This window comes from Paramacrobiotus metropolitanus, unplaced genomic scaffold, assembly GCF_019649055.1.
Source record: "Paramacrobiotus metropolitanus isolate TYO unplaced genomic scaffold, Prichtersi_v1.0 Parri_scaffold0000179, whole genome shotgun sequence".
NCBI lineage: Eukaryota > Metazoa > Tardigrada > Eutardigrada > Parachela > Macrobiotidae > Paramacrobiotus > Paramacrobiotus metropolitanus.
In genome coordinates, this window is record NW_026570399.1 from 63557 (window position 1) to 77523 (window position 13967).

The following is a 13967-nucleotide window of genomic DNA, read 5'->3' on the forward strand; positions in this document are numbered from 1 at the left end:
TATACCCGGACGCCTAGTTAAGTGCTGACGGTGTCTTCGAGATCATCGTCCGCGCCGACAAAACGATTTCTCGAATCTGTTCAGATTTGCGCTGGCTTCGTCGGGAACCATTTGGATGCCTACACTGGAATCGCCTGGGCTCTTTAAACCAGGCACGTTTGACTTGTTTCTGTAGCGTTACTGTTTTATTACACCAACGTCTACTTGTATTTTCAAACGTGAAAAATGGCTTTCTTTGTCATGCGGGCTGTTGGCTTGCTGGCATAATTATACATCTGATCCACGATCCACTGGACCAGCGCTAGTGTATTGTAGTGATTGATGCTGACGTTTTAGTTGAACTGCGGTCGCAGGAATCCACTAACATCCTGTTGGGTACATTTCCAAACCATTCTGCAACGAGACACGCTATCTGAGGAGGAACACGTCATTCACTTTGCTGCTGAACGGTGCGTACGGTAGTATAAGGCATAAAGCGTTTCGGAAATAAGAGTACTGTACTCGTATGTACATCGATGCATATCATCGAAATATTGGCTTCATCATTTGTCTGTTGCAGATGCGCATTAGCGACCCGCGATCACAACGTCATAGACACTTTGAGTGCAGATCGAAGCCAGATGGTGGGTGAGGGTAGCTTCTCGTTTCATTTCAGCTGTTGTTTGATCCGCACCTGACTGACGCTTCTGGCAAGAGGAGTTCTGAAACTGACAAGTTGCTTTGCAGTTACCGCTTCCTTCGGGCTAACAATGCTTTAGGTTACAGGTGACTTTACAAATTTGTAACAGATGTAATCTGAAGACGGTAAAGGTAAAGATCTGTACCAGTACGGTGCAAATGTGCGGTTCGCACGATACTGCAAAGAACTATTTTGCAAAATAGTGTAAATTAAGTACTTGTCCTCGTCGGCAACATAATGCGCCCGTGTAGCAGTTTCTGCAGCACAAATTGCAGAAAGTTAGCGTCTCTACAAACATCAAATCTTGCAGCCGAAAACATATACTATTCATACATATACCCATCGCAGTACTAAATAGAAGGCGTAAGTGCGACACACCTACAATACTTTCGGTGCAACGTCACGAGAAGGCAAGCCACCCATCTGCAGTCTGCACAATGCTTTATGGCTCGTAGGCTCCACTGGTTGCCATGTTAAGCGATTTCAAATTTTAGAAGTTTGAATTTAAATATGTCTAGAGTAGGAAATATCTAAGACATTCGATATATAATATGTGTGTAACTGAAGTCGAACAAATGTTGTGAAAAGGTCTTAACATGTGTGCATTAGAACACAACGGTCTTTTCACGGTCAACACACCCATTCACGGTCTGGACCGACCGTGAATGGGTGTGTATGCTAACTTGGCTTACTTTCAAAACGTTTTAAATCTCACTTTGCTTTTAATACGGAAGACATTTGCATTATGAAAGATCCCTTTCTTTTGAGCTATAACTCGGTGATCTTACAGCACGGGAAGTGAACATAAAACGAGTTCGCCATAGCAGTCTGTGGAGCCTGCGAGCCTTAAAGCACTGCGCCGCAAGCGGGCTGCTTTCCTTACTGTGACGTCACCATTGGTGCCCGTACGCCTTCTATCTTTAGTACCGAACTGATATAACAAATTTAAGGTGTTGTTCGGGAAGTCACTTTGGCATAGCAGTACTTTGAAAGTACAGCAATAGTTTTAAAGTACAACAATACTTTCAAAGTACTGTACTGCAAAACTTTAAAATGCCTCAGCGCTTGATCGTCTGTTTCGGCTATTTCGGCGTTGTTCGGGAAGGTCACTTTGGCACATCAGTACTTTGAAAGTACTGCTGTACTTTAGAAGTATTGCTGTACTTTCAAAGTACTGCAATACCTTAAAATGCCTCAGCGCTAGATCGGCTTGTTCGGCGTTGTTAGGAAAGGTCACTTTGGTGAATCAGTACTTTGAAAGTACTGCTGTACTTAAGAAGTATTGCTGTACTTGCAAAGTGCTGCAATACTTTAAAAGTATTGCTGTACTTTCAAAATACTGCAATACTTTAAAAGTATAGGAATACTTTAAAAGTATTGCTGTACTTTCAAGGTGCTGTTGTACTTTAGAAGTACTTTAGGTCCCTTTGGCACAGCAGTACTTCTAAAGTACTGCTGTACTTTAGAAGTATCGCTGTGTATTCAGCGTACTGCAGCACTTTAAATGCCTCAGCGCTGAATCGTCTGCTTCGGCTTGTTCGGCGTTGTTCGGGAAGGTCACTTTGGCACAGCAGTACTTTGAAAGTAGGGGTGTACTTTAGAAGTATTGCTGAACAGAAAGCCAGTAGTTCTGTCTCCAGGCAAAGCAATATGCAAAGCTACAGTATGCAAAGCAATATGCAAAGCACTTCGATTAACAAGCTGTGCCTTATAGACAACAACACTTAAATATAGAAGTTCTTAATAGTAGTACAGTAACTACCATACTACAGTGCCTACGTTAGCGCTCTGCAAAGGTTAACCTATTGCCAAATTACTAATGGGAGTATATTTAATTAGATAGTATTTGCCCGACACAGTATGTGACGTACAAAATTCGGTGTGTAAATGCCAGTACAGTACTTAGCGTTCAGAATGACGACCTCTACACAATAAGTGCAGTTTTTGCAACAGTAAATTTTGCTGTCAATGACGTGTTAATCGCTGTCAATGGTACCTGCATTCCTGATCACTGTCCACTGCTGTTTCCCAGGGGCTTGGGTATTACACGCTTGTGCAATCAATACCCAATATCGACCGCACGATGGGAAAGTACCAGTGAACTGCATCAGGGCGCACGGCGAGATGGGGAATTACAAACTATGGGGTAGCAATTACAGCACTGCCATAAATAATTAATATTGCAACAATACGGACGGTGCGACGGCAGTGATCAGGCAACGGTGCATTACACGGTAGGTCGATAAATAAAGCAATTGGTACCTACTTGACCATAGTACTACAACTCGGCGACGACATAATTGTATGATATACTCGTATTAGCGCTTAAGTAAGTACACAAAACAATGGTACATGCAGCAGAAGTGCACATGCATGCACCAATGGTGCAATAAAATGCACCATTGGTACGGATCTTTACTGGTGCCCTGAAGACTCCAGTTAAAGGCGTCCAACAGCAAAGAGAACAGCCCAAGCAGCGGTATGTGTGTCGTGTGAAGACGACTGAGCGTTGACCAGCCAGCCGTTCGTTCGTTATTTGCTGGAGGACCATGGATGCAACTTCTGAACCTAAACTACCGCATTGTAGTCGCCGTGCGAGAGCTCTACGAGAGTTCTTCCTTGTGGAACTCGCGCAAAGCGACTTCAGTACGGAGTTTCTGGGTTTGGTACAGCGTACAACCATGACGACCGGCATATGTTATGCACACAGTACTTGTAATTTATTCACCGAATTGTTACACACAGCGCAACGTAGTGTGAAGTCACTGAAGTACCGACAGCCTAAGACGCAACAATTAACCGATTTCGGTTTTTCTAGTTAACATTCAACTGGACTAATCGGTGGCGGCAAACCGACGAGAAGTGACTTCGATCTATGATTCTCTACAAGCGCTGCATCATCTATGTTCAGCGATTCAAAGAAATTTGGTGAACGTCCGCTTAGACGGTCGAACGCTAACACTTTATTCGCATCCGTTAAAATGTGCATAGTGCATTGCGTGACGCTGACCAACGGACGGACACCACATTTTCCAGATTCGCTGAACTTAGATGCCCTTTGCTGCCAAAAATGATCAAATTACTGACAAAATCGAAGTACCCCTGAGACGCTTAGGATTGCTACCGACCACCATAGACAACGCAACGAGGAAAAAATTAATGTACGTGTGTGAAGTAACCCGCCGAACACATTTACTGTTTCTGTTGACGGGTCGGTGTTTTCGGTCTTCCGTTTTTGTAGCCACGCGATTGCGCCGGCCAACTTCGAAGAGCAGCAATTCTGGCGGATGCGGCATAGTATGGCATTGTATTCGAACCCGAGGTTTGCACTACGCTGCACTTCGATCGTGAGGATGGCGGCAACGGTAAGGCGAGTTATCGATAACTATGTTAGGATATCTAGGACTTTACGCATTAACGAAAGGTGCACACTGTGGCGCAGCGCAAGCACTACATACTTAATGTTGCAGAATGGGGCTGCGACATACCTTACTTCAACGTCTATGTCATTTAAAAAGAGAAGAGAACATGGCAGTTTGTCGGAGAAGCTGTGGAAATCTGTCTTAAATCCTATTCTTGGAACCATGAAGGCTGCTAATTACCGGACCTAATCAAGCCCGTCATACAGTACTGAATTAGCGGATATGCACATTCCAGTGGTGAGGTGGTGCGGTTTGAAGATTGTACGATGTGAAGCGGCTGTACGAACTGGCGCTACTGGGATACAGCCACCTCGAACTAGGTCGACTATCTGATTCATGATCAGTGGCAATATTTTGTTCCACATGTTCTTCATTTCTCTGTAGCGATGAGGCTTGCGATAGCTCTAACCGCCCGCAGGTGATGTGTCACTTCCGGTATATTGCCAAATTTTGATAATAATTTATTTAAATTGCATTTAAAAACTTGGGATTGCGAAGAGCTGGTCTAGTCTCATGCAGTCTGTAATCTGTATTCAATATATTTTGATGAAGTTCTTGTTAGACTTTTACCAGCAATTGCAAATCTGTTTAATTTTGAATATCAAGTCCACGCTGATAAAAAATTTGTTTCCCGCAAGTGGCTGAATACCCACTGTCGGCGAGTGTGTTCCGCGTATGCAACTTTATTATTTTTGAAAAGGTACGCCGCCCGCAGCCAGACTTTAAAGCAGAGCGCTTCTGAATCTCAGTTTGATCTAATATTTTCTCCAGCACTCCGCAACTTTGTCTATAAACTGGCGTGGATAAATGAGTGATTTGCGGTTTTGTTTTGGCATGTTTCTGCTTTTGTAGCGAGAATGTCGTCCTTACCAGTTCCGCGTCGATCGAAATCCGCTAGTCGATCCCCACTCCGTAGCGAAGAGCGTGAAAAAGAACCATTCGCACACGAGCACTTCCAGTTGCTGCTTGTATCCCTGAAGCATGGGAAGAAAAATTGTAAGGAACACTGACTTTATTTGATCGATAAAAAAAGAAGGAATGAAGAACAACTGGCTACGTAATTAATTGTTGATTTACAGCAGTACTGTATTTTTGATGATAATAATTATCCTACTGCTCACAATTTCTTCTTTACAATTTCCTCAACTAAAACAATAATTAGGTAAACAACTGCGAGTGAAAGTGACATCGTAGCAATTGAATCACTATTTTTGAGATTTTTTATGTTTGCCGTTTAGGAAATATTTTGCGCTTGGTTTTTCTACGGCTGATCGCGGTATTTTTGCTGCAGGGGTTTCGGACGATTACAACGGTATATTACTGAGGCACGAAGCCTATGGAGCGCTTGAACATGCGCTCCCGAGAAATGACATGGAGACGAAAATGCTGGTACTACTCTTTGGAACCAACAAGGAGAGTCCCAATACAGTCCTGAAGGATTTTTTGGATTCCATTGGACCACTTTTGTAAGAAAAATTTATTTTTATATAACGATAATTATTTGGTGTACGTACAAAAATGCAGTAAGCCAAAATTCCAAATTCTGGTGGACTGGTTTGTGATAATCACAAAATAAGAAATCTGTTCTTTGTTCATAAAATTCAGTCGAACGATTTGTAAGAAAACTGTTACAGGCAGTACAGGTGGAATATATCAGTTTGCTACTGGCTCCGATTGAATTATGAGTACGAGTAATGTACACTTTACAGAAGGCAACTGTCGCATGAATGTTATTTAAGCGAGATTATGTAAGCAACGTGGCAATAGCAGATTCAATAGTTCTATCTTTTTACTGATAGCTTTTGTGTTACGCTGTTTCAGCAAACGGGACTCGGATGACGGGAAATTTGAAGTGCATCCCGAAATCAACGAGAAACGCGCCTGTGTAACAATGTTTAACGGCCTCGAAATGTCTTCCCAGCTTATCAAAGGCCACATTGAAGAGTGGAAGAAATTGCCGGAGAAAAACCAAAAATTATCATTTCCCCATAAACATATGTGGAGCGAATATGTAAGTAACGAAGTGTGTTACAATTTAATTAAAACAACAATTTTTGCGCGAAGTGACATGAAATTTTAATAACTTCAAATTACCCGGCTGAATTTCTTGAATGTATAATGATCACCTGTACAAACACGGTGTTCAACTTCCACGTGCGTTTCTCGTTGCATACCAATCCGTAGCGGTCTGAATAATTGTCTGATATTATCGTAGAGGCATGGATCCGTCGGAGCTAAAATGCAGACGTTGTACCATGATTCAACTCGAATGTTATCGTCACAGAAAGTTGGGATCAGCGAAACGGTTGTTTCTGGGCACGATTTGCACGAAGAACGGATTAAGGAACAAAAAAAGAAAAAGTAGCGAATGACCTTTATGAAGTGCTGAATTTTTTCGTGTCGATGCACGCTCAGAGAAAGAGTCTGCAATAAAGCCTAGAGTTCAACATTAAGTTTTAATGCTGGAGTAGATGTTGACGAGGAATCAGTGTCTATTCACATGACAGCCAAATAACGATTTGTCAAGGCATTTTGCGGCAGCTTCACCACATATCTTCATTATGCAAAAAGCGGTACTTCTGCGCGGCACCTCAGTTGATCGGTTAATACTTTACGGTTCAGCTATTGGATCGCCGAGCAAACGATATCAGATTAACAGATACGTAGCGGTATACGGCATGTGGCTGGACATCAGTTAGCTAGTCCAGACGGTTATTGTACAGTTCATACAGTAAGCAATTGTGCAAAATGGTAGCTCCACTTCGTGTATTAAACGAATCGTCGTCGCGTTTGTTCGTTGCGCGAGCTTGCGCAATGGAGGAATTAGCCAGTGATCCAGCATGTGACTGTAAGATTCAGCGCAGCCTTTTGATCCTCTTCTGCCTGCTGTAAACACGGCGTTTGGCGTAACCATATGTGGACGTCCACCCAAAGTTTCTACAGAGTACATCCGTTTATAAGCATGTATTGTTACAATGGGCAAACTTTGTTGAAGTACTCTGTAATCTGTATGGTCTCGCCAGGTGCAGGGCACTGCGCTGCGTCCGTACTTGCTGGTAATTCGTAATCCCTGACCTTCCGCGTATTCCTGCGTTATCAGATCTAGGCTAAAACGGAATTCTCTCCTCGGCGAAGATACCAAGCGGTAAATGCTCATTGTTCTTACATACAGAGTACAATGACGTGATAGTCGTATAATTTAAATGTGCAGTAACTGCACATTTAAATTATACGACTATCACGTCATTGCATGTCACTGCAGTACATAGGTTGTTTAATGTGAGGTGCATTATGGGCGATGCCTTACAGCGGACCAGATACGACTGGGCAGGCCCTTGGTGTAATATAATCGCGCGATTACAAAAACGGAAGCCTGACAACACCGACCCGTCAACAGGAACAGTAGCTGGGTTCGCGGGTGTACTTCACTTACATGAACGTACATTTTTCCTCGTTGGTGCTCGATGGTGGTCGGTAGCAATCCTTAGCGTCTCACGGGTACTTTTGATTTTATCAGTAATTTGATTGTTGTGGACCGGAAGCGCTAACCGATAACCATCACTAGCCAGATAAAGTGGAGCGTTACGCACTGAATTTCTTGATCTTACATTATTCTGAGTTCGTTATACAACTGCTGCACCGTAAAGTATTGGTGGTTACTTCAGCCAAGTCGAAGTTTTCATTTTGCAGAGCGATATTTTCCATCGGCATCAATTGCGATTTTCATGCGCATTACTTTTTATCGGCAGTGCCTTGTTTCAAAAAAGTCGCTGATGAATGCGCTCGTACTAAGTAATTTGAGAAAGTGTGTCTGGTACTGGCAAAATGCAGTGTCGTGCTTTTGTGATCCCTATTTCGAATCAAACGTATGGTACACTGCATTGGCGCAACAGAATTGTAGCCGCAACTGGCGCATTGTGGGCTCGCAACACGCGTATTGCTCTAACCTCAGCCAGTAAGAATTATGGAATTTGCACTATATTGTCCGATCGTTACCGCGATGGGCTTGTACCGCAGTAAAAGTAAGTACTACCCCTAACTATTCTTGGCTGATCAGGAAAGATTACTTGAACCAACTGTACAACATGCCGATTTCATGGCTGATTTCAGTAAAACCAGAGAAACTGTTGCTTATAGTAAGTGCATTATAATTGACGGAAGCCTAGCGAAGGTCCTTAATGTTCATCGTTAACGCAATATCCGTCGGTCGCCGCCCCCTAAACCACGAGTGCGGTTTTTGCTACCAATTACAGACATGCGCGGTGGGCATGTAGACATGCGCGGTGGGCATATATGCTTACGCCTTATTCTGTAGAAGACGGCACTCGCATTGTCAAGCTTATGCACGGGAGTGTTTAGTGTTAACCGAAGTGCAGTGAAAGTCGACACATTCAATTATCGAAAAACTGGAAACCTTCTGTCGGTGACCGTCGGCCTTTTTCACCGTACGCCGGATATGCTCGTGGGCAACGATCAACAAGATGTTCGTTGTCGGCCATTACTACGTAACCGTTTCATACTTAACCATTAACTGAAGTCCTTAAGCGTCTTTTATTTCTATGTCCAAGAAACTTAGAAACCTGAGATGTGGATTTGCCATGAAGCCAGTAACCATGAAGCCAATAACCAGAACGCCAAACTAGAATAAAATCAAGAAACCGGGAACCTTTCAAGCAGGTAACAAAGAAATAAAAATCCTATAGTCCCCTTAAAAGAATTCGTTCCAAAACAAATTATTTTCAAACGACTGAATTCAGCAAATGGTCAGTATTTATCTGCGCTGGCTGTTACGTGATCTAAAGTGCGCGCTTAATACTGTTAAGCTTTCAGTAGTCAGAGGTGCTGAGTGAACGAACTTTAAGGAGCCTGCTGCTATTGTTTGTTGACCATGCGACCACTACCACTGCCGTTAGTACTGTTCCTGATTCAATAAATCGAAAGGTCACATTACATACTATTAAAATTGAACGGTATCCATTTTCTAAAAGCAGACTATGTTTCCTACAAGGTCTGAGTCGTTCTTTGATCACCGCTACTAACACAGGAAATAAAACAATCAGTTATTTCTGTTCGTCGAATAAATTAAAGTAAAATGCACGCGCACGAATTAAAACGTCCTATATGGTATATGCGGTCACAGATTGGAGAACTATCTGTCACCGGCAGCTCGGGGTGCGCAATGCAACTACATATGTAAAACATCAAACTATAAGCCGCCATGGGTTTCAACCTGCCGTTCGGAGCACTTCGAAATAGTTCCAACAAATATAAAGGGCTTAGAGAGACGAGACTAGAGTATTGCCCAGTCCAGCATGCATATACCTAAGGCTAAAATTATTATGTATTTCCGAACATACTACAAATGTGACGGAATGTGACAAAAAAGAACAGTTATCTGCAATAAAAATATCATAGATTCGTCCTTCAATCAATCAATTTGGCTACGCTTCGGTCATGCAGAGCCCGCACAACGCGAGTGCACTTTCTTTAATTACTTTCTTATGGTACTTAATAATCTCATTGGCAAGTTCGATGACTACAATCTAAATCTAGTTCACTATCCACTAAAAGATTTCTGAAAAGTATGTATCATCTTAATATGTAAAAGAATTCGCTTTTCAGGCTCTGCGCAAGTTTCTATTCTTAGAAGTTTGTAAATACGCTACAACAAAAATTTAAAAAGTCATTTACAACATGGCTTTCGACAATCGACAAGCCGGACAAGGTAACGAAAAGCAAAATGCAAAGCAAATTTCTGCCAGAACTTTTCTGGCTTCTGCAGTTCTTGTTGCATTGCGAAGAGTATAACTGGAAAGCAGATGCAACTTTATACTAATGCCATAATATTATACTCATACAGCTCCACGAGGCGCAAAATTTTATCACTACGTGTAGTACTTAAGCACATACCAAAATTCCATTGTCACGCAAACGGTTGGATTGGTACCAAGAGATAAAGGGTGTGGGTCAACGGACAGTGCTGTATTTTTGGGTTTGAAACGATATCAAAAACTTCTGCGATATCCTTTGGAGCTTCGACGCGCCACCTAAAAAATATACCCTTGAGACTAATTTAATAACTTTTTCCCCGAGAGGTGGAGGGGGGGTTTTTTAGAAGCAAATTACAATGGGCGGCGCATTGTCGGCAAATTGGCTGCCAAGCAAAATCGCAAGCAGAACTATGCAGAATTCGGTCTTTCTGTGGTTTCTGGTATAACTGTTTACGGGTGCAAAATGACAGAAAAGTAAATAAAACAGCGCAAACCATTCCACCTATAGAATTCCAAATTCGAAACAGAGTTGGCTATACTTTACATTGTAAAAACGAGCTCGATAAACGTCCATATAAAAAATCCAAGATTTTCCGGTTGTGTTTTAAGGTAGTCCAACCACTCCAAAAGCTTTTGAAATTTGTTGTCATCTAACTGGGGACATAGTTTCCAGAGCAGAAGATTATATTCGTCGTGGAAACGATTTCCCGATGTGGCCCACGATCGTTCAAATCGGTAAGACCACAGAGAAATTGAAATTTCGAATGGATCGGTGCAACAATTCAGTAATCCGAAGTCCACGGTTGGAGTAAAGTGAGAACATGCGTATCTGAAGCACAGTGACTTGTTGCTCTTGAAAATGCAGTTTTTCAGGAGAACGTTATGGCACATGTCAGCGTAAGCTGGTGTAGGCATCCATGTTGTCTTATATGCTTTTTCGTGGTTTTTCCTCAGCATGTGACTAACCGGAGGGAAGGTCATAAACTCACCAAGCTGCAGCGTATAATTGTCAGCAACCACAAGCCAGTTCAGCTTCAACTCTAAAATCTGCAGGATATCTGACAATGGCTCCAAGATTTCCTCCCAACTTCCAGTGAGATATACGACCTTCGTATTTCTCGATAGGATTGAAATGATTATTTTTGTAAATGTGGAACTCAAGTCATTCAGGCGAAATCCTTCATCAAGAATAACATTACTGGAATACTTTGGCAGTACAATGCACTCTTGGAGAATAGCTGCCGACGACAGATGCCGAAAGTGACTTGATAACCTTAAAAAATAGACTGGACAATTAACGGTAGGTTTTCGCATTTCGATAAAAGAACAGCGTTTAAACTTTAACGTACGTGATTTTATTCGGGTATAACGTCTCAGCAAGCACATCCATAAAGCCATAAAGCGGTACATAAAACATTGTGTACCGCGCTGAATTTACCCTTAATGGGTTCGGACCGCCAACCAACGCTTACAAAAATGTGGTTTTGTGTACAAAACCGCTTTCCTTACGTCAGGATTTTCACTGCAGCAGTGGTGTACCGGTACGTTTATAACTTGGCAAAACACTAAACGCTGAAACTTTCTCTCCGCGCCGCCGCGCTCCGGTCTTCCACTGCACCGAAAAGTGCATCTTTCTAGTTTATTATAAAATGGATTGATTGTACTGCAGAGCTCACCCACAAATCTAAGCCGGGGTGGCATTATTGGGATTCTAGCAACAAACTACGTTCGCAGACGGCCTGGCGGGATCCTATGGTAGTTAATTTTTGCTGCTGCACGCTACCTCTTGAAACGCCCTTGGTCATACGCATCCAGAAAAGAAAACACCGTCAGCTGCACATCCCAAGGTAATTCATCTATGCGATACTCGCACGAGTTCAACGGAACTACAACAAATGCTAAAATAAATTTTGTATGCAGAATTCTTCAAATCAAATGTATGGCGTTACACTGGTGCTTCGGCTTACGATCGCCAAACGCAGATGAATAAGAAGCGTTAGTAAATTTGAATGGCAACATTTAGCATGCTGTACCCAGACAAAAATTGCTAACCTTCTGCTTCCGTAACAGCATTAACCAAGTGGCAAATTAGGTTGTCTGTCACCACGTGAACGCGCTCATCAAATTTCTGGAAGTAGTTCAATATCCCTGGCAAAAGGGACGCTTTAAAGGCCTCAGAAAGAGTACGCGGTGAGTCATAATTCCGGTGACTGCTTAGAACTTCAATAAACTGATCATCGGAATGGAGAAAGATCGTATTTGTTTGGCAGTACCAGTGGGTGTAAAACGCTGCGATACGGCTCAGCCATTTCAACCCAACTGAAACGTCCCGACACCATGGCTCCGACACTGGCAAGGGAATTCGCATTACAGGGAAGGTTTCCGGCGTCACATTTTTCCCCAGGTAACCACGAGGACGGATTGTCCGTGTTCTGTAACAACCCTGATACTGCATCATGACGTAACGTCGTGTAGTTGTTGGCAATGCGACTTCAACTTCCGTAAAATTGAAGAGCGCGGCGTCTTTCGCTGTGTAGCTTTTAATACACCCTGGCCACCATGATTCCCGTTAATTTTCATCCGTTTTCAAAAGAACATCAACTTCTCCTTCTTTTATTTCCTGATCTGTATGGGAGCGGTCTGAAAACTCATCTACTTCCCGTAATTGTTCAAATGGGACCACTGTTGCTTCTTCGGTTTGGCTATTGCTAATATAAAGACCGTTTCCTGCCGATCCACACACGTAGCCTCGGTAGCTGGTGCCATCATCACTTATAACATCTACCATGAATTTCGTATATGGAGACGATAAACACGGTTTTTCTAGTTCCGGCATTTTGCATAGTCAGTCAGCACACAGAATAAGAAAACAATTATTGTACTAATTCAATGGATGATAGATATCAGGTAAAAAAACAACGTTAAAACTTTGACTGTAGTTCTTTTCCCCCGAGTAAGTGTGCGCGTACACATGCACCATAATTATTAAAGTTTCCACAGTCTACCAGTAGCATGCCGTCGATCTTGGTACCGCACACTTTATGCACTATGCACAGTGTTACACATGTTGTGCTAATCGATAATGCTTCTTCGCTTTTCGGTGCATCAGCGCGCGGTTCATAGTACTATCGTATGAATTGTATGCCGGCTACAATGGACTGTACGGGAAGTTGTATGCCTTCCTTTTGCCCATATTGCAACAAGGACGCATCGATCGTCACTTAAAGATATTATCACTTACTAGCAAATGCTTGTCAGCAAATTGCAAAACGCAATTTATTCTTTTAAATAGTCAGCGATTACCGGACTGTTAAGTTTAAGTTATTAAGTATATAATACTGTATTATGATAAAAAACGAACTCAAAACAAAACATGTTTACACAAACTGCCAAACGGTTTGTTTTATCTTTTGCATAACTGAATTGTTAGTTTTAAATAAGGTCACTTCTATGCGCCCAAAAATTTTAGGGCGCATAGTTAATTTGCTATGCGCCCAAAAAATTTGAGGCGCCTAGTTAATTTGCTATGCGCCCCAAAATTTCCGGTCAAAATAGAAAAGCCAGTAATTCAAAACGTTATGGAACGTTAAAACATGGTATCAGCGAATCCGTAATGTTGCTGTGAAAGTGGTACAGAGTACAGAGACTACAGACCAGGCAAATATTGCAAAAAACAATGGTCTTGCTTGTACTCGTACAGTGCATTACGGCACTTTAATACAGGACATCATAACACAAATAATTATGATGGCTCTCTAACCAGGCATAATCAGATTTTAATTCAAAGAAATTGCTGCAGTATTTCCTATTTAATCTATCATAGACTAAGAAGAATGTAACGTTCCGTGATTATTGATTGAATTTACTAACTTTATTAATGGGATACTTGCACTCCTTAATTTTGGCGAACATAGCCGGCAGATAGTTTTCTTTTTTCAATCAGGCAATCCCTACGTTAAAATGTTGAAGCATGCATTCGTAATGCCTATAGAAGCCATAACGCATTGCTAACTAAATAACACATAACCAGTGCTAAAGAAAACCTAAATAAGCAAACAAATTTTGTTTTCAACAACTTGCCAAATGCAGAGTACT

The 13967-nt window shown here is 42.1% G+C and overlaps 2 protein-coding genes and 1 long non-coding RNA gene across 5 annotated transcripts; 2 read left to right on the forward strand and 1 right to left on the reverse strand.

Moving 5' to 3' along the window:
• Positions 1 to 217: 217 nt before the first annotated feature.
• LOC129600482 (uncharacterized) lies at positions 218 to 12847 on the reverse strand. Of its 3 annotated transcripts, XR_008692058.1 has the most exons (6): positions 11925 to 12847; positions 11656 to 11758; positions 10417 to 11145; positions 10012 to 10148; positions 4972 to 5075; positions 218 to 701 (listed from the first exon to the last, which is right to left on the reverse strand). XR_008692058.1 is itself a non-coding variant. In XM_055499019.1 (5 exons), the coding sequence occupies exons 1-4, from the start codon at positions 12328 to 12330 to the stop codon at positions 10025 to 10027; spliced, it is 1362 nt and encodes a 453-aa protein (XP_055354994.1). In that variant the 5' UTR covers positions 12331 to 12847; the 3' UTR covers positions 218 to 707; positions 10012 to 10024. The 3 variants fall into 3 exon arrangements, 2 of the variants coding, with proteins under 2 accessions (XP_055354994.1, XP_055354995.1); XM_055499019.1 differs by lacking the exon at positions 4972 to 5075 and having other exon boundaries at positions 218 to 707; XM_055499020.1 differs by lacking the exons at positions 218 to 701; positions 4972 to 5075 and adding an exon at positions 6477 to 7038.
• LOC129600484 (uncharacterized) lies at positions 4601 to 6523 on the forward strand. Its single transcript, XM_055499021.1, has 5 exons — positions 4601 to 4801; positions 4954 to 5097; positions 5393 to 5567; positions 5923 to 6112; positions 6317 to 6523. The coding sequence occupies exons 2-5, from the start codon at positions 4959 to 4961 to the stop codon at positions 6464 to 6466; spliced, it is 654 nt and encodes a 217-aa protein (XP_055354996.1). The 5' UTR covers positions 4601 to 4801; positions 4954 to 4958; the 3' UTR covers positions 6467 to 6523.
• Positions 7595 to 12547, forward strand: LOC129600485 (uncharacterized). Its single transcript, XR_008692059.1, has 7 exons — positions 7595 to 8778; positions 10539 to 10607; positions 10827 to 11413; positions 11542 to 11719; positions 11793 to 11867; positions 11965 to 12062; positions 12143 to 12547. It is a non-coding gene; the product is annotated as an uncharacterized LOC129600485 (long non-coding RNA).
• Positions 12848 to 13967: the final 1120 nt, after the last annotated feature.

Coding starts and splice junctions, on each gene's coding strand:
- LOC129600482 (XM_055499019.1), bottom strand. CDS start 12,330: ATGATGCAGTATCAGGGTTGTTACAGAACACGGACAATCCGTCCTCGT. Junction 11,146..11,655: donor GACCAAGGGCGTTTCAAGAG/GTAGCGTGCAGC, acceptor CTATTTTTTAAG/GTTATCAAGTCACTTTCGGC. Junction 10,149..10,416: donor ATCGAGCTCGTTTTTACAAT/GTAAAGTATAGC, acceptor TATATTTTTTAG/GTGGCGCGTCGAAGCTCCAA.
- LOC129600484 (XM_055499021.1), top strand. CDS start 4,959: ATGTCGTCCTTACCAGTTCCGCGTCGATCGAAATCCGCTAGTCGATCC. Junction 5,568..5,922: donor GATTCCATTGGACCACTTTT/GTAAGAAAAATT, acceptor ACGCTGTTTCAG/CAAACGGGACTCGGATGACG. Junction 6,113..6,316: donor AACATATGTGGAGCGAATAT/GTAAGTAACGAA, acceptor ATATTATCGTAG/AGGCATGGATCCGTCGGAGC.